This window comes from Papilio polytes, unplaced genomic scaffold, assembly GCF_000836215.1.
Source record: "Papilio polytes unplaced genomic scaffold, Ppol_1.0 DF823935.1, whole genome shotgun sequence".
Lineage (NCBI taxonomy): Eukaryota > Metazoa > Arthropoda > Insecta > Lepidoptera > Papilionidae > Papilio > Papilio polytes.
The window spans coordinates 2,059,529-2,079,736 of NW_013525269.1; the positions used below are offsets into that span (position 1 = coordinate 2,059,529).

A 20,208-nucleotide genomic window follows, 5' to 3' on the forward strand; every position below is an offset into this window, starting at 1 on the left:
AAAACGTCTCCAGAACGAAGTCCTTAAAGAGACCGGTCAAACGAAAACCGATTACGCATTTAACAAATATGCCAATAAATACGCCAATTTCGATAACGAATTCAGCGATCCGAATGACAAAGAGAACGCTGTTAATGGATACAGTGGCGATAATCCCGTATATTTAGCAGCATTGAACGGAGAGATCGATACGACGGAATTGAAATTTCTAACACCACCGACTGATGAAAGTCCGAAATCACCGAAACCGCCTTTAAAATCTTTATCTATAAAACGACAACATTCCTTGGAGCACGTTAGTGAGATATTCTCGTCATCTGGTAGTGTGAATTTGCAAAACCCCGCGGGGCGTGTGAAGACGCCGGGCGACTTGCCGGCGGCGGTGCGGCGCGCGAGGCGAGACAGAGCGCTACAGAAAGGCCGTGCGAGTGAGTGCAACAGACTGAGTCTATACGATGACAGGATGATGTTCGGAAATAGCTTGTAACTTACTGTTTTAACTTATTTGATGTGATAATTTTATGTATTTGTCCTTTCTATTACTATTTTATCTGCGATTGAAGTATTTTGTGTATGTATTGGTAGATAGTGATTTTTAATTGCCGTCTGTACAGCAAATGCTGTGCAAGTTATGTTGTTATTTTTTTTATTTATTTATGTTTTTAAATCGCAATTGTATTAGTAAAATATTACAAATCAAGTATTACGTATGTCGAATCAAGTATTTTTTGATCTTTGAAAAAATCAATGGCAAATTAGTGCAAAACATGAATAATTTGTCTAATTTATTTTTAATTATTTACTTAACTAAAAGTTTAATCTCAAATATTTTGTCGATACAACTAAAATTATAAAAATACATCATTATTGCATACTACTCTTCTAAGCTATAATCAAAATTTTAGGCACAAATTCTTAATCATTTAAAAAAAATCCTTGCTGTAAACATTTACATTACATCTTATTACATTTTGCCCGATATATACTCTAATTACAGGATGTTCCAAAATTCAACATAGAGATTGAAACAATAATCAAATAATTTATTAATAATCAGATACTTTTTTGTGATGACAATGTGACGTTGGATTTTGAGACACGCTGTATATTCTTTCTGATGTTAAGTAACCGTGATTTTAAGTGAAGTTAATCGCAAAACAGTTTGATTAGTGTTACATTGTATTTACTGTAGCTAGATACAAGCTTTATCGTATAGTTACATTAGAAAACTGACGTCGACAAATGCAAAATTTAGTGTATTTTACGTTTCAAATCCTGTTTAGTTTAAATTTTAATGGAGCCTTTTGACCTTTGAGTGTCCTTTAGATAATTCAGACGTATTTATCTTAAAAACCATTTGCATGTCATTTTTGTTTTAATTTTTTTATCAATTTTATTTTTACCTGAAAATATGTTTGATTCGTCATTTTGGTGTTTACCGATTTTATAGTACAAAGGGTGTTTCTTTTGTAATTTTTATGACCTTAGTTAGTATAAAATATAATTTTACCGAAAGTTATTATTTGGAACTAAACAGGATTTGAAACGTAAAGTACAAATTGTTACCTCACGTAAAATAATTATAAGAGATGTACGCGTTTGAATTGGCACATTGGAGGAAATCTTTTCCCCAATTGCCAAATCAAATGGTACTATAGTTATGTTAGTATTTTTTAATTTTATTCCCACAATACGAGCTAAATAGATACTGTAAGGTTAAAATAGAAAAGTATTGTTTAGTATAGACCATACATAGAATTTGATATTCTTATAGTTATTGTTTTTGGCACAATTTTTGATTTTGTTACATTTTTTTAATTAACATTTGTTTTCACAAGTACAAAAGCTTGTTGTATATTATTTTATTGTTAATTAACGATATTAAAATGTGATTTTATTTTGTAAATAGTTAAGTTCCTAACGAGCCATGTTAGTTTTTTTACTTTGTTAAGTTTACTTTTAAATTTCTTTTTAAGAAATCAGTACCTTATTTTTGTTTTTTTACACTAAATGTTAAAGGAATTACGCATGTTGAGTTGCAAATGAAATTGTAATAAAAAATCGAATGTGCAAAATCGCAAGTTTAATCGACCCCGCACATTTTGTACAAATAATCAACATGAATAAGTAGGGTTGTAACAGAAGTCTTTCTTCTGCTTCCGCATTCGCAAGTACGGAACTTCCGCTAGAAATATTATCTCCGCATCCGCTTTCGTTATTTCTTATGCGGAGTTATAACGGAGGTTAATTTACGTTTTTAACGCGAATTGAGCAATTAGGTATGGTTTATGCGGTCCGCGCGTGCTTGCTAGGTCAACTAACTATAATTGTTACACAATATATTTGCGTAATAAACTGTATCTTGTAATTATGCACCAATCTGTATTTTGAATTAACGTAATTTTAGTTTTTATTTCTTTAAAAATCGAAATTAATATTGTATTATTGACCTCTGCTTCCGTTTCCGTTAACATCCGCTTCTGCAGAGGTGAAGCCCCTCGCTTCCGCTTCCGTTAAAATGGCCTCCGTTACAACCTTATGAATAAGTATGGAATTGCGAACATTACACCGATTTTAATTTTATATGATCTTAGGTTGACAAGTCAACACGATAAAGTCTGTAGTCTACGGGGTCTTTTAAAATTGTCTTCTAAGAAAACATACACAAATAGACGTTTGTGTCTCGAATAGGATTAGGTCTTGACTTATATTCAATATGCGTATATTTACATTCCGTTTATTACTGTATTTCGCCTAGCTTTTTAGCAACCTTATTCTTTACCGCCTCATAAAAATACTTATTCAATTCTAGACTTTATGATTAACAAGTTAAATGTCATATTTGTTTAAATCTTTCTAACAAATAGTTTTTACAAAATAATAATTTGTCCTTAAAATCCACGAAAGAAGTCGATTGTAGTTTTTTTTACTTTTATTTATTACGTTATTTACGGGTTTTAAATTTGCATCATTTTCAATCTTTTTAAGAAACACCATGTGATTGTTTTAAATGTTTTGTTGTTTTATAAATAATTTTAATTTGGTGTATGTCCATTAGATACCTGTATTTGTTTAATTTATAGTTTTTATATTAATAATATTTGTGACAAATTAAATTTAATCAGATTTAAAATTCGTCTCGATTGTATTTCTTCGATTTATAAGTGTCTTAATTCAATTTAAATATAAAATTGTTTATGAAAATTGTGGGTTTTGACTGCACATCTTGACACATATTTTGTCTCTATTTCTCCAAAGGGAATGTAAGGGATGGATATACTTGTCCATACAAGTATCGCTGCAGTAAAAACCCATTGAAATTTACTTATTCTTTGAAATTAATAACTTTGAAAAATCATGACCGGTATTACGATTCACTTTACGTTAAAATAAAGTATTACAAGTATTTATGGTATTTTTATTTTTTACTAGCTTTTACCTGCGGTTCCGGTCGTGTAGAATAAAAAATCATGATAGGTAGCCTATGTGTTCTTCTAGACTATGTTCTACATCTGTAACAAATTTTATCAAGATTCGTTCAGCAAAAGATAGATAAAAAAACTTTTAACATCTATATAAATGTTCTCATTTATAATTTTAGTAAAATGTGATGTTTCAGAAGTGGAAAGTCACAGTAATAAAACAAACGTGTTAGAAATAATGTACTTTAATTATCTAAATATCACATAAAATTACGCACATAACCAACATAAAACAACTATACTTATAATGAAAATAAAATTTGAGAAAATATATCTTTAACTATAAAAAAAAACAGGTAACACGTTTTAATCTTAAATCCATACCATATTGATTTAAAGCAGGAACTAATTGTTCATAATATCCACTTGGTTTATTTAATTTTACAAATTAAATCAGAATTTTCACAAATCATTTGCAGTGCGAAAAATTTATTTGACCCGGTGACATTTGTTAGAATTTCAAAAGGGGACAATACGAAATAGAGTACATGGATTTTAAAATATAATAAAACAAGGATTAAGGATTATCTAGCTCGGTAAGAGGCGATGCTATCTGTTAGTTATGTCAAAAAATATGTAAAACCTTCTTTGAAAAGTAAATAACCGAGAAAGGCCTTGTGACAACAAAGACTGACACTAACATTGACATTGTGACGTTATTGAACTGTCATAATTTAGTTCGACTTATTCCCACCGGGTTAGATATCCTTGTAGGTCTATACTTAACATTAACGAGGCGATACTGTAGTTTCACCTTTATAATGCCAGATCAGTTTCTCTCATTAAACTTAAATAACGAAAAGGAATGGTTTTTACAAAAGTCTGATTTCTTAAACATTTTTAGGTACAAATATTTGAAATTAAACACATAATAAATCAAAAATTATACGTATTAATATTAACAATCTACAATAAACCAAAACCCCGTAAACTTTTAGACCCATAATAAAATACACAAAATGCAAATTTTCTACTATCATGTCTTTTCATATGAAATTGTCAGGCCTGTATTAGACTAGTTCCTTGATAATGTACTTAAAATACAAAGAAATGAGACAGTATCTAAAAAAATCATATTATTTCATCAATGTCCGGTTCATATGCCATACAGTAAGACAGTCAAACATCATTCCAATTTAGAAGGTATTAAATGTCAAAAAAGATTCCAAAATTTAAAAAAAATATACCTATCACTTTTTGAGAATAAAACATCATAAATATATCATGTCATAATATTACAACATATAGAATAACACGATATAGATTAAATAATATTAACAGTAGTGTTGCCAGTTCAGGAACACTTCATTGTACCGGATACGTCATATCCGTAGAATGAGTGTTACCATTACACAATTTAAATCATCGAACACGAAATGCCTTATCCTAAATCACATATCCCCAAACCTCCTTACAAAATCTGAAAGTAAAAAAAAAAAATTATTGAATATATGCCACATTCGGTTAACTATAACGTATTCGAAATATAGCACAGGAAATGTTGATACTGAGAAATTGCAGCCATATGAAACGTATAAAGTAGGAGTTATTTTTAAAAACCCTATATTTGTATATGTAAAAATAGTAGTTAAAAATACACTGTCCTAAATGTGTTTTAGAAAGTTTCAGTTTCAATTTCGGCCGAAGTAGAGCAATGCCGAAAGTTAGCTTTCCGTTTCAGCTGAAAAATCAGTTTCTGTCGAATACTAATAAATCAAACCAATACGAAAAAAGGACCATTGCGTAGATCTATCGGTATAACGGAAGACAAACGTGAATAAGACTGATAAATGTTAATTAGTATACTAACGTGTTAGAGTTACTAACGTGTTAGAGTTACTAACGTGTTAGAGTTATTAACGTGTTAGAGTTACTAACTAGTTAGAGTTACTAACGTGTTAGAGTTATTAACGTGTTAGAGTTACTAACGTGTTAGAGTTACTAACGTGTTAGAGTTACTAACTAGTTAGAGTTACTAACGTGTTAGAGTTACTAACGTGTTAGAGTTACTAACGTGTTAGAGTTACTGACGTGTTAGAGTTACTGACGTGTTAGAGTTACTAACGTGTTAGAGTTACTAACATGTTAGAGTTACTAACATGTTAGAGTTACTAACATGTTAGAGTTACTAACGTGTTAGAGTTACTAACTAGTTAGAGTTACTAACGTGTTAGAGTTACTAACGTGTTAGAGTTACTAACGTGTTAGAGTTACTAACGTGTTAGAGTTACTGACGTGTTAGAGTTACTAACGTGTTAGAGTTACTAACATGTTAGAGTTACTAACGTGTTAGAGATAATAACGTGTGGGAGTGTATACTGAGGTGTCAGAATGTACACTAACGTGTCAGTGTGTTAGCGCGTGTTGCGCTGCAGGCGGGCGGCGAGGCGGTAGGCGAGGAAGGGCCACAGCGTCAGCAGCAGCAGCGTGGGCGGGCTCAGCTCCTGCCACGGCCAGCGCCAGCCCGCGCCGCACCCGCCGCACCGGGACACTTGCTGCAACACAAACAACAAATACCATGAAACATGCATGTTTATTTTCTTTTTCAAATGTACTACTTATTGTAAGACGAGCTGTTGCCCGCAAATTTCGTTAGCTCGAATTAAAAAAAAGTCATCTATCACATTCTTGCGTGCATCTACCTTCTACCAGCTATCTTTCAGTCAAAGACCCGTCCAAATCGGTCCAAACATTCCAGAGATGGCGGTCCTGTCACCATTTTGACAGCGTGGAATTTAAAAAAAAAGTAACCTATAACATGCCCGTCTATGTCAGCTACTCTCCAGTAAAAGTCCGGACGAAATTAGCCCAGCCGTTTCGGAGATTACAGAACAAACGCGGCTTGCGGACAGACATGCGATTTTCGATATCAGCAACGCAAATGCATCTTGCCGAAATCGGTTTTTTTTTTCTTTTGATATTACAAACAGACACTCCAAGAATATTATATGTATAGAAAACCAGAAATAAGTAGAACAGAAAGTGCCCAAGAATTTAGCTAGAAAATAACCAAAAATGCATTATTCTTGTTGCGTATTCGCAGTTTTATTAAACGCGACCGGAGTATGTCGGAGTGCTGTGACGTCATCAAACAACAAGGACACATTTTGAAGGGACCTCGATAAAAAGATAGCTGATGCCCACGGAAATATAGAGACGATCTTTTTTTTTAATTCCGTACTAACAAACATTACGGGCGCCAGCTCATTCTGAATGTAAACGTTCGAGGATTAAAGAGTTATTTCAAACAGTTATTAAGTACACAAATATAACAGTTACAAAGAATAAGCAATACGGAAAAATAAGCTTTAACTACATTTTAATATGGTCGAGGATTCTTTGAGCGAATATTATTCAGTAATACTGAGAAAAACTGTCAATATTCAGTACAAATCGTTATCTACTTACATTTAGCAGACGACGGTCTCCTTCCACAGCTTTCCTGAGCGCAGCCACGTCGGCCTCGAGGCGGGCCAGCGCGCCCGGCAACTGCTCCAGTACTTTCAAATCTGTACCAAATATAACTTAAACTAGTTGTTGCTCGCGACTTCGTCCGCGTGGTAGTAGAAAACAGACGAACTATGTAAATAACGTGTCCCTTGGGAACCGGATAATTTACGGAGATAAACCTTATCCCATGTGTACTCCAGACTTTGTTTTATATCTGTGCCAAATTTCAATAAGATATGTTGAACCGTTGCAGAATTATCGAGTAAACATTTAAATACAACATTAATGCATCCCAAAAGAACCGTAACTATTTCCGGGATAAAAAGTATCCTATGTGTTCTTCCAGACTATCCTCTACATCTATACCAAATTTCATCAAAATCCGTTGAGCAGTTTAGGCTACAAACTAACAAACATCCATCTAAACTTTCGCATTTATAATATAAGTATGAAGTATGATTAAGTGTATTCCATAAAATCCTACTAATCTTACCAATTATCTTACTAATATCATAAATGCGAAAATTTAGATGAATGTATGGATGTTTGTTGCCTAAACTATTGTACAGATATTGATGAAAATTGGCATATGTATATGTAGATAGTCTGGAAAAACAGGCTACTTACTTTTGTTTTTTAAAAAAATAATAAAAAAAATACAGCCTATGTTACACACTGATAAGGTAACTTTTTAAATGTTAAAAAATTTTTGAAATCGGCCCAGTAGTTTTTGTGTTATTTCAATACATACAAAAATACAAATCTTTCCCCTTTATAATATTAATAAAGACAATAATTTCAAAGTATATTTATATGTGTTACGTGTGAGTTGTGATGTGATCTGATGTGCGTGTCCATTACTGAGTCGTGGCTCGGGAGCCGGCGGCTGCGTCTCGGGATCGCTCTGCAAAACACAATGCACATGTTAACAAGTTATGGTTAAGTAAACCCTAAATTACTATACTTGAGGAGAAAAAACAATTCTAGACCCTAAAAAAAAAAAAAACCCAATATATATCGACGAATTGAGTACCTCCTTCTTTTGGGAAGTCGGTCAAAAAGAGGTAGTAGAGTAAAGTGCCTCCTTAACCTACTTCAGAAGGTAGAGCCGCAAACATATATTTTGATCAATAAAAATGATTGTATTATTTACTACTAAAATTGCAAAATTTCTAAATTCTAATTCTCAAGTGATAACGATGGCCTTTGCTATCAGCTAAATATTGCCTCGGCAACCTTTCTTTGTTGCGATTTGCTTGCAATTTACTCTCCTTTAGTTTAAGTTTAATAGCGTGAAAAAATTTAGCCAAAAGCTTGTCCAAGTGTAGAGCTTTTAATTAAAAAAGAATTATTCAAAAATATACTGTGATTGCTGACCTCCTACATAACAAACTGTGTGTTTACACTTTCATTATTTTAATTTACGATTTAAATAAATCTATACTAATATAATGTTTAGCGTCTATAATCTAGAGCGTCGGTGGCTCAGTGGTTAAGGCTCTTGATTTGTAATCTACAGGTCTTGGGTTCGAATCCCGCCATGTACCAATGTGATTTTCGATTTTTCCGCATTTTTCGACGTTCTTACGGTGAAGGAAAACATAGTGATGCAACCTGCACATATCGGCGAAGAAATTCAAAGATATGTGTGAAGTCAACCAACCCGCACTGGGCCAGCGTGGTTGACTATGGCCTAGTCACCCCTTACTTAGGGTAGGCTCCGTGCCCCTCGGTGGGGACGTATAGTGAGCTGGTGATGATGATGATGATGAATATAATCTTTACAGTAATTTGACTACTAACTATTGCTACACATAATTATGTATAACAAAGTTATAAATATTTGCATTTATCATTAATTTCAGTACTAACATCAACAGTGTCTATAAACTCGTCGTCGGAGTCGTGTCGGTTCCGCGGCGGCGAGGCGCTGCGCACCGGCGACGACGCCCCGCTCACTGACCGAGATCCTGCAGAACCATTCAAATAATAACGTTTACCCATACTTTAATTTAGTATCATATAGAAAACATCGATAAAATCAATTGAAACGATACTTTCAAATAAAAAATTACATACAAACTACGACTTCATCCACGTATCCAAAGAACTATGTAGCCTTGTTCTTAAAGGTTCTCTACATCCATGGCAGTTTTTTTGAGATCCGTTCAGCTGTTTAGGCTACAAACTCGTAACAAACATCTGTCTATCCAAACTTTCACATTTATGATATTAGTATAAGTTTTATTCAAGGCCCGCGACATTTAGAAATTACCCTAGAATTGACTGCCTTGAAATCACATGTTTGAAAATCAATACACAACCTGACTTACAAGTAACAGCTGCAAGTTTTCACATAGTTTATTCCATATTTTATGACAAAACAGTCATCTGCAACTCCCTTTACTTAATAATTTAATGTTTTAGATATACTACGAATACGATTATTCCAGCATTTAAAAGAGGGTTTAATTCTAGAAAACTCGTATCGACGTACCTATTGGTGTATTGTGTTCGGAACGCACGCGGGCCAGCACATCGCCTGCGACCAACTCCAGGTCATTGCCGAGACAGCCCTGGTCATCGTCTTCCAGTGACAGGAAAGACGCCACGTCGGAACTATACGACATTGTCTCGACGATCTGAAGTTGTAATAAAAAAATATTGGTACTTATTGCTTGGAAGATCTTTAAGTGTCGGAGTTTAAGAGCTAAAGATTATTGTTACTAGTTGCAATGCAATATTTAATCTTACGCAGAATAGTAATTACATACCCTGTGTAATTCGTCAACATATGCTAACATCGCTTCGTCTTTCGTCATATTGCCTAGTTTGTTCCATGACTCCCACTTTGCTCTGAAACAATTTTATCGAAAATCAGTTTATTTGTATCATAACAGTCTTCAATTCATAATATCCATGAGCTATGTATTAATAGAAGGCAATCCTAAGCTCATTTGTACCTTTTTATAAAAACACTAACCGATTTACTACGTCCCAGAAGCCTGGCTTGGGTTTATCACAAGGCCCTTCTGTCGCCTGTTTGTAGTAACTGTAGAACCTCAGCATCAGTTCATTGCTGGGCTGATATGAACCTGTTGACAAAACGCATTAAAAATAAATATAAAACTATATGATTCATTACAAAATATTTATCATCTCCTTCCTTCCCTTGCCTTATCCTACTCCCGTAGGATCAGCGACGAAATATTGTTACTTTACGTAATAATTCCTAAGTATTCAAGTCGTATCAAAGTTCTAGTTTATTATATTGTGTACAAGGATAAAAACATTTAAAAGTAAATAACTATGACGATATTTATTTTATACATCATGCTATGTTATATAAACACAAGTTATGTTAAGTTTTAGAAACTAGGTAAAAATCAAATAACAAATAATTCAATTTGTCCATATTAAATTATTTGTAAAGTTATGAACATTCCGAGAGATCATCAAACCAACATTTATATTACAAAGATAATGAGTAATTACTCTTTGTCTGTTATGCATCGGACACGATGACCTTTACACATCTCTGTAAAACAATACTCTACAAATAAAAAAGCTTAAATATACTGTAGAACATTCGAGATTCTACACAAAAAATATTGAAATGTGGACATCCTCTCTTCCGCTCTACCATTAAAGGGAACGCAGTTGCAATCTTTTAAATCTAGCAGAAATTTTACAGAAACCTCTTGCTCGTTTGCCACCTTCTATTATAAAAAATTACATCGATAGACGAAACAGTAAGGCCATAAGTTTTATGAGATACACAGTCTATATAAAATTGCATAATTCAATGTATGGGGCTGTTTCTAACTCAAATAGAGTAAATATATAATCTATTATATTTAAGTTTAAATATGTGTCTTGTGCACGCTACGGGTTCAACGTATCTTTCGTGGTTATTTTCCACTTGTTTTCAGTTCTATGATACATTTAAAGTTCGATCCATAATATAACTGTTACAAAAAGAACTCTTTTTTGAGTATGCAATGAAAAATTGAAGTTAAATTAATTAATTTCGATTTGCATATTATTTACTAATGTTGTATTGATTACACATTTATAAATAATGTTCTGGAGATTGCATGTGCTATGTCACTATCATTGACGCTAATAATAAAATAGTTTGTTTGGGAAATTACTCCTTGACATTAAACTTTAGTCTTTACCAAAAGAGCGACACATGTAAATTTTTATCCGCTTATTATTTAGCACTAACTGTTGCTCGCGTCTTTGCCTTCGTGAAATTAAATCATAATACAGAATATAGCCTATGTTACTCACAGATTAAATTACCTTTCTAACAGTGAAATAACTTTTAAATTCGGCCCAGTAGTTTTTGCGTGAATCAAATACATACAAAAATACAAATTTTTTCTCTTTATAATATTGGTATAGATTGAATATCAATAATAAATACAATCTAATGAAGGCTTTCGCGTAAATTTCGAAATAATTATCAATGAAACAACATATCAATGTTATCTTCACGTATTTCAAAAACAACACTATTATTATATAAATAAATAATTTATAAAAACACAGATAAAAGTTTCAACAAAAATTTCTATTAAAAAGATAGAGCATAGATCTTGCTTTCACTGTTTATTTCGGCGATGGATGTAGTTATGCAAGAGCTACGAAGGTTAGGCGTCAATGTCCAGTAAAATTCCGTGACGTTTGATCGATCAATTTGACCACATTGAGAATACCCTAAAGAGATTCATAACAAAAATGATAGAACGGACATTGAATAGCAAAGCAATCTCTGAATAGTATAAAAGCGTGTATCAGAAACTGTATCGAGTAGTACGATTTTTATGACAAAGTTTGTTAATGTCTAGTCTATTTAGTTAAATGTCTTCGGCCCTAAGCAATACTTTCCTCTTGCAATCAATGAAAGTAGATATGTGGTAACAGTTTGGCATCAATGTTACTATACTTAATGAACTGTTTGTATGATAATCACATAGCGTACTATAAGTATGGTAACAGTTACTCAAGCGTCATTACGTAGTACTTCGGGACTTGGAAACTTGCTACAATATGAACTCTTTAATAGTTAGAGAAACTGCTAACTAAATTCTAGAAACACGTTAACTACTTTTTTAATTTTTTTTTATTAAAAATCAACAGAATTTTTGTTAACCCACATCTATCTAGATATATAATAAAATTGGAATGGCTGTTTGTAAATCAATAGATATATTCCAGATTTCGATAAGATGACGTATTTGGGTTGCTAGTTGCTAATGACGAAAATCACATTTAAAACAATTTTTGTCTGCCTGTCTGCAAGTCGCGTTCGCTTCGGGTAATCTCTGAAATGGCTGGGCCGATTTCGACCGGATTTTCACTGAAGGTTACCTCATATAGATGGGCATGTTATATTTTTATCAATATCCGAATGGCGAGATTCGAACTCACGACCACTTCACACATAGACTATAGGCTATTGGCGCTTTAAGAAACAGATCGCTAAAAGATACCTACATTCAAGATACTGATCAATTACAAGATACTGATGCAATTGGAAGTCTAATGTATACATAAAATAACATTTATAGCATTGACAAGTTTGAACAAGAAATCACAGAAATATGTAAACATTTACAAAGACATCTCCGACATTACCAATAAGAAAGTAAATAGTTAAAAGCGTTAGTTATGCAAACTATCGGTCTCTCAAAGACGGAATACGTAATAGTAATTTACTGAAACTGTACCCAAAGCTAAAGTGACCAGTGTTTAGACACAAGCGTATGTAACAATAAACATTTACTTTCTGTTAAGTATAGCTTGACTTGTATAGGCTTCGAACTCTTAGGGTCATATGGAGACAACAATCGAATTTTCTGGCACTTCTAAAGATTCATTAATCTTGGTTGCTGGTATAGCGAACGTCTTCAATAAAAAATATAAAACGCATTTCAATCACAGAAAACAAATGGTTTCTTTACATGCATTACAAGGGCTTAGCGATCGTAATCTTTCCAGATGTTCATATTACTTTCGAAAGTTCCAAGAGAATGGTTATATAGCGTAATATAATTGGTAGAAAGTACGAGTAAAATTTAAAAAATCTCATATGTTAAACGCACAACGCTATCGTTATGAATACAATTCATATCTGGGTCAGCCCTGATGACATGAAGCCATATTACATCGATAAGTTGCATAACTTGACGCCGGTCAACATCGGCTTACTATAGTCCGTTCATACTTTGTTACTATTCTTAAACAAATACTACTCTATAATCCGTCTTCTACGCTAATATAATAAAGAAGCTATTGGGCCGATTTTAAACATTCTTTCACCGTTAGAAAGGCAATTTATCTGTAAGATGGGCTATTTTCTTATCATTTTACGAACAAATATGTTATAACTGATATGTGAAGAACGAAGCCCAATTTTTGTTTCCTTCTCGTTATTTTTTGATAAAGGATGAAAATTTAAAAATGGATATGAAGGGGTGAAACATGAATGGGACCATGTTTTACTTTGTCGTTTTTACACTCCTTTTATGTACTATACGTAAAGTGTTACCTGAAAATAATGTAAATGGCTACTCTGTGCAACATTTATAAACGTTTTTACGATTTAAAATTTTATGTTTGTAGCGTAATGTAGCGTTGATTGTTGTTATTTATTACTGTCATTGGTCGGTTCCAGTCCAACCGGTTTGTGTACTTATCAAAATATTAATTTTATTTTTGTTTTAACATATTTTTACATTTAATTTGATGAGGAAAATTTGCTATCAAATAAATGTAAAACCAAAAAAAAAACTATTAAAAACAAGTTAATATATATGTAGTTTAAAGTGACTACTAATAAAGGTTGAAGTCAAAGTGCAAGCTTAATTTGACTCTTAAAATACCTTTTTTAATTGTTTTTGTAGAACATGACAGATTTTTTTACAAACAAACATTTAAACAACTAAAACCTTTCAACATAAAACATACTTCGCCGCGCGTATTGCATTGCCTTGCGATTGTAATATTAATCGCCATGTAAAGATAATAAAAAAGTTATAAGATGTAGGTTATAAAACGATTTTTATGCCTTGAATTGTAGCTGCAAATACATTGATATCGTTTTGAATGTATTGTATGACGCAAACAGTGTCACAAGGCAAACTTGATAATCTGCATTCGCATTTATAAATCTACACACAGATGTTGCGGTAAACCAATATATTGCTCATTATTTTTGACCCGATATTTCGAAAAAAAAAAGTTTTTATCCTTTTAAAAACAAGTGTATCCATTAAAATTTATGACGTTTGTACAAATACTGTTTCTACTTACTTTATATTCATTTCATGTCATCGCATTTGCAATCAATACACATAAATTAAAATTACTAAGTTGAATAAAAGAATTCTTTCATTACTATTCTTATTAGAATTTCGTTATTGTATTCACGAACCGAAAGAATACCTTATTAGTAAAAAAAACAAATAGTACTCGCTACTTTCATTTTGGAAGCATGCATAGTTGTGGTAATAAAATTATTCGTAACGGACTTGCACCAAAAAAACCACATCGCCTATTCGCTCGGCAGTTGTTTGTTTTTATGAAGAACAGGGCATTCACCTAACAGTATGTCATATCTACTGCGCGCCACCAATAAAATAAAAAGGTCTTTATTGTCATCATGTCATAAATTTACAAATACACAGTAATTGTATTTAAAAAAATGCGATAATAATGGGCAGGCTCAGGGTAAACCATATGACCAATGCCAGTCAAAGCAGATTTTCAGCCTGTCCCTCTTGGCTTGTGGGCCAAAAAGAAAACATCATTTCCTCTTACCTTTACATACCCTAAATATAACACAATAGTTACATAGAAATAAAAAATATTAGACTCATTCACAAGAATATTGAGACAAAGCTAACCTAGATAGATTTTTAGCTTAACATTCCTAGTCTGATGGCTTTACAGCTAAGATGTAAGCATTTTATAGACAATTTTCTAGGCTTTGGTCATTGTTTCTCCTGGGGTACCTACTGATGATGCTACAGTCAATACATGCTCTACCACAGATAACTGTTTAAGAGCTTCAAGAAACTATGTATGAGTAAAAAAATTTATGTAAAAGTTGCCAGTACTTGCAGATACCGAGTATAATAAAAACAAACACTAAAGCATTACAGCTAATTACTACAATTACATCTTCACATTTATTTCTCAAGTCATTAAATCTGGCGTGTCTCTGCAATTACGCTATAAAATTAACTTCCGTATAAATACTTTTCAACACTTAACATAGTATCCACCAAAAGAGGAATGTAAGAATAACTGATGATAAGATTTTAATGGTATAACAATTTGTTAAAACTATATATTCGACCTTTAAAGGAACATTCTTTTTAATTGAAAAAGACACTATGTCCCTACTCACATCACACATTACCCATCAACACTTCACAAATAATTTTAATTTTGTTCTGTAATATTTTTTTTATTTGTTTCAGTTAATTAATAATGTTCTTTTATTTTATATGTATCATTATTCGTCTGAGGGAGCGTCGGAGGCTCAGTTGTTTATGCACTTGACTTGTAATCTACAGGTCTTGGGTTCGAATCCCGCCATGTACCAATGTGATTTTCGATTTTTCTAATTTTCAAATGTACATAATTAAACCGACATTCTTACGGTGAAGGAAAACATCGTGATGCAGCCTGCACATATCGGCGAGGAAATATATGTGTGAAGTCAACTAACCCGCAGTTGGCAAGTGTGGTTGACTATGGCCTAGTCACCCTTACTTAGAGTAGGCTCCGAGCCCCTCGGTGGTCACATATAGTGAACTGGTGATGATGATTATTCGTCTATTGGGCAGGCCTGGTGATTAATCACACAGGTTGCGACCCTAGTTTTGACACCAGTCCCCTGCCCAAGGGGTAAATTAATAAAACTTATATTTTTTTTTTATTCTTGAATTTTCTATTTTTGTAAAATAGAAATTCCTTAACAAATATTCAAATAAAAGTTGTAATGCATATGAAACTTTATCTTGATATGTAAATGGCTTGTGTTAACCACATTAAGGTTATTTAATCTTAATATGGAAAGTAAACAAATCATAGTAACATTTTGAACACAATAGATTGATTTTTGTATATTATCTATATTAGTTAGTATCCACAACTGTTTATTATAATTTTTAAATTTGGCATTGCTAAAATGTGCTGTTTATAAACGACGCAAAAAATGTTTAAGTGTGTGAAATAAAAATATGCCATAATTTTATAATTACACCTTTTACTGCAAATGATATGGAAGCCTTTAAAGGAATGAAAGAAATCATACATTTCCATAATGTAAAGTATGAGTATATTGTGAATCCCTCATTCCTCTTCACATTGTTTTATGGATGTTTATCTTTATTGGTTACTAAAAATCTTTACTTATAGAATGTTGTCTATCATTTATCTAATCAAAAACATAAGATCATATAGAAGGAAGTGAAAGATTCAATAGAAATCCAAAGCATCAAGGAATAAAAACATAAAGTCTCTTCACTGTCAATAAATCTTTTAACAGAGAAAAGACTTTTTTTAAATAGTTATAACAGAAGGTATAAAAATAAATTGATTCAGCATGATTGGCTATTGTAAAATATAGTTACATCTTATATATGGTAGATCTGACAAGAGATGAGAGAAGTCCTTACATATGATGTACTAAGATACCAGAAACTATGTTGTAGCTGTTCCTGGTATTTGTTATTTAACATTAAAGATCATTAGAAGGGAATCTGAAGGCCATCAAGATATAGCCTTAATTGAAGTTGTATCTAATGTGAAGGTATCCAATCCTACTACACAATTTTATAAATCTAGCTATGTAATTATTGGATAAATATTAATTCCAAAAACCTATATTTATTGCTATTTAAGGTCCATATTTTTTTTTTTTTAATGATGACAAAAAACATGTTTTAGGGAGGTTTTTTGCCACTAATAAGAACAGAAATGTCGGCTACAAATACCAAAAAGTCTATTGCACACATTGTTACCTTATAAATGATAATTATGACCTTTCAATATTTTACAATTGAGCAATTTGTTGAAGTAAATGATGTTTTTAAATTTATTGATAACCTAATGTATACTCGTGAAATTGTCCCTTATATATGCTAATAATAAAAATATGATATTTAATCGTACCACTTTTTGGAAGGCTCCTGATAACGTTAACAGCAGCATTGAATTTCTCCTCTATAGACATTGCGATAGTCACAAAATCTTTAATACAAAATGTACTACGCGCACTTTGGACTTGGAAATATCACCAGTTCACTTATCATTGACCAACAACTGACATGTTTACAACACAATCACAGACTGGAGTACGAAAATCTTAATGGTTTTGACAATATTTATTCCGAAATCTTTGCACAAAGTTAATTAATTTATTTTGCTTATACTTTACTGCGCAATTATAAAGCACGCTCAAAAGATTTTTTAATCGAAGGATATCGAAGGTAAAAATTATCAGCAGTCTCAGATCCTATTTTTCACTCTGAAATAAAGAATTGACATTTTGACGTTTAACATTTTTTAAATGTTGCTATATTGTTCTACTGCTGCTTTCTACCCATATATATTTCTCTAAAATAAAAAGCAATACAGTAAAAACCCTGTAAAAGGGATTTAAAAATGCTGATGTTTTATGCAACGAGGTGTTTAAAATTATGAATAGAAAAACAAAAGTATCTCATGTGTTCAAAATAGGAATTCTGAATTTAACATTGCTATCTGTTAAATCTTGTTGCCTTTGTGTATCTGTGATTGTAGTTTTCTTTCTGTCAATTTTTTTAGCTATTGTCGACCATTTTTCAAAAAAAGTTTTTAATAAACAAGGTAATAAATCCTTTAATTTGAGTGAAATCGTGGTTTTAAAGTGGGAAATTTATTCCTTAATATATTAATGAGTGATATTTACAAATGCCCTGTAGTTAATTTTAGTACTTAAGCTTAAAAATATGATAGTGCCGACCATCTTAATGTGCTTATGATTTAAAAAGTTGTTCAAATATTTTCGTCTAATCTTGTGTCTTAACATACTGGAAAACGTATTAACATTTCATAGTTCTAAGCTATTCATTTTTTCTTTATAATTTGTGGTGTAACAAAAATTATTCTTAGTCAAAATTTCGATGTCCATGACAATTCCTTTAGTAGTTATCGCTAAATTATCTTTGCCTTTATGCAATTGTAAAACAATATACGAAGTCTTGGTCTAGTAACTGTATTAAGCTTTAGACGTTGGAGAGTAAAGGTATTTTACTAACAATAAAATAATAGGTTAGATCTTCTAGACTTTTAAGTTTATGTTCATTTAAAAATTGTACACAATTCTAATTAAATATTGTTATAAATACGCATTCCATGTTATTATTATACAAATACATTTTTAGGATAATTTTGGTATTTGCAGGATTACCAAAGAAGTAAATCCCAAAATGCCGGAACTCACTGAATTGGACAAAGCCACAGCATCCATGACTGAGAAACGCAAGGAAGAGACTGCTTCCTCAGACAGTGACTCTGATGATACTATTCCTGAGCTAGAAGATGCAGGTAAAACTACTACAATCATATAGTCTGTTAATCAAGTGTTTACTAATTTAAGATAGGTATGCATAGAGAGAGAGATGTACATATCTGTTCTGTAAGGATATGCATCTTTTACCTTCAACTTATTGATGTCTATGGACAGCAGTCAGTTTTAGCAATATCAAAAGACCACATTTGCATTATTTAATTAATCATGGCAAATGTTTGAAGTCAAAATTTGTATGAATTCAGGTGCACCTGGTGCTGGAGGTATTACAAACCCTATCGCTGGTATTGATATTGTATCTAAGGCAAAACAATCACGAGGAGAAAAGAAAGCTCGTAAAATTATGAGCAAGTTGGGTTTAAAACCTGTAAGTATGTTATGAAAATGTCAAAAATTCACATATCATTATATCCCCATTGAACAATGTCTGAACTGTCATTGAAATTTGCACATTCATTGGAACATTTTGATCTTATATTAATTTTCTTATGGAAATTTTTCATGCATTTATTATGTTTTAGGTGCAAGGAGTAAACAGGGTGACCATCAGGAAGTCAAAGAACATCCTGTTTGTGATCAACTCACCAGATGTGTACAAGAACCCACACTCTGACACATACATTGTATTTGGCGAGGCCAAGATTGAGGATCTGTCACAGCAAGCAACAATGGCAGCTGCAGAGCGCTTCAAGGCTCCGGAGACAGCTGCTTCAGGCAATGACTCCACCACTACTGGCACTGTAAGTATCCCATGCTGTGATTCAACTCATCATCGTCACCTAATCCCATTTTAAATAGGGTTGGCTCAATCTCGTTTGCGCCACTATATCATTTATTTGCCATAATGTCCAGGTAATCTGGTTTTGTGTTGTAAATAAACAAATTTAGCATATATGTCATAATTGAATGGCTTAAAAAATAAATCTGAAATAATTCCCAGTTTTTTTGTGAATATTATATTAAAAAAAAAACTAAATCATTATGATTTTTTTCAGACCGTAGCACCGATAGCCGAAGAGGAAGATGAAGAAGGTGTGGACGAATCTGGTGTTGATGAAAAGGATGTGGAGATAGTAATGACGCAGGCGAACGTCTCGAGGGCACGGGCTGTCCGTGCATTGCGTAATAACCAATCCGATATTGTCAATGCTATAATGGTAAGTATTTTTTGTTTTATTTATAACGACAAGTTTATGAAAGAAATATAAATGTCATAGTTACATGTCACTTTTGTGGTTTTTACAATTGCTGTCAAAGGCCATTTGAAATTAGATAGTGTAGTTGAATTCAATGTTAATTAAAATTAATATTTATGTATGTCACTAGCTGACATTCTATGACTATTGACTTTATTTTATTATTGATATTGTTCATGCTCTAATTGTTTTTTTTTTTTTCAGGAACTTACAATGTAAGAAGCAGATAGTCACAAGAATTACTTTAAATGTTCCTAGTTATAAGTCTTTTTGTTATCTAAATTGGCTTGAAATTAAGAAGAAATATTTTGTCTGAACACTGGTATTATGGAAGAGAACCCAAAGTAAAATCTTTACAATGCCTTCCAATTATGGTTATACATTATGGATGGATATGAGAATGTAAATAGTTATTTACTTCAGACTACAATAAAATGATCTAAGAACTAAAACCAATTTTATTTATCCCAAAAAAAAATCGGTACTT

At 32.3% G+C, this 20,208-nt stretch overlaps 3 protein-coding genes across 3 annotated transcripts in view; 2 read left to right on the forward strand and 1 right to left on the reverse strand.

The window, feature by feature from the left end:
• The window catches only part of LOC106101801 (bone morphogenetic protein receptor type-2-like), a 10,701-nt gene extending 8,885 nt beyond the window's left edge, over positions 1 to 1,816 (forward strand). The window contains exon 13 of the mRNA XM_013281137.1: positions 3 to 1,816. Within this exon, the coding sequence (XP_013136591.1) occupies positions 3 to 487 (485 nt within the window). The 3' untranslated portion in view covers positions 488 to 1,816. The remainder of the gene's footprint in view (positions 1 to 2) is intronic.
• A 1,858-nt stretch (positions 1,817 to 3,674) lies between these two features.
• On the reverse strand, positions 3,675 to 17,499 carry LOC106101932 (acyl-CoA-binding domain-containing protein 5). The gene is made up of 9 exons (XM_013281316.1): positions 17,127 to 17,499; positions 9,916 to 10,027; positions 9,707 to 9,788; positions 9,430 to 9,574; positions 8,805 to 8,902; positions 7,755 to 7,836; positions 6,891 to 6,991; positions 5,826 to 5,977; positions 3,675 to 4,902 (listed from the first exon to the last, which is right to left on the reverse strand). The coding sequence occupies exons 1-8, from the start codon at positions 17,185 to 17,187 to the stop codon at positions 5,837 to 5,839; spliced, it is 822 nt and encodes a 273-aa protein (XP_013136770.1). The 5' UTR covers positions 17,188 to 17,499; the 3' UTR covers positions 3,675 to 4,902; positions 5,826 to 5,836.
• A 228-nt stretch (positions 17,500 to 17,727) lies between these two features.
• On the forward strand, positions 17,728 to 20,173 carry LOC106101822 (nascent polypeptide-associated complex subunit alpha). Its single transcript, XM_013281159.1, has 6 exons — positions 17,728 to 17,822; positions 18,400 to 18,542; positions 18,771 to 18,892; positions 19,047 to 19,265; positions 19,521 to 19,682; positions 19,926 to 20,173. Exons 2-6 carry the CDS (start codon positions 18,425 to 18,427, stop codon positions 19,938 to 19,940), a joined length of 636 nt encoding a protein of 211 aa, XP_013136613.1. The 5' UTR covers positions 17,728 to 17,822; positions 18,400 to 18,424; the 3' UTR covers positions 19,941 to 20,173.
• Positions 20,174 to 20,208: the final 35 nt, after the last annotated feature.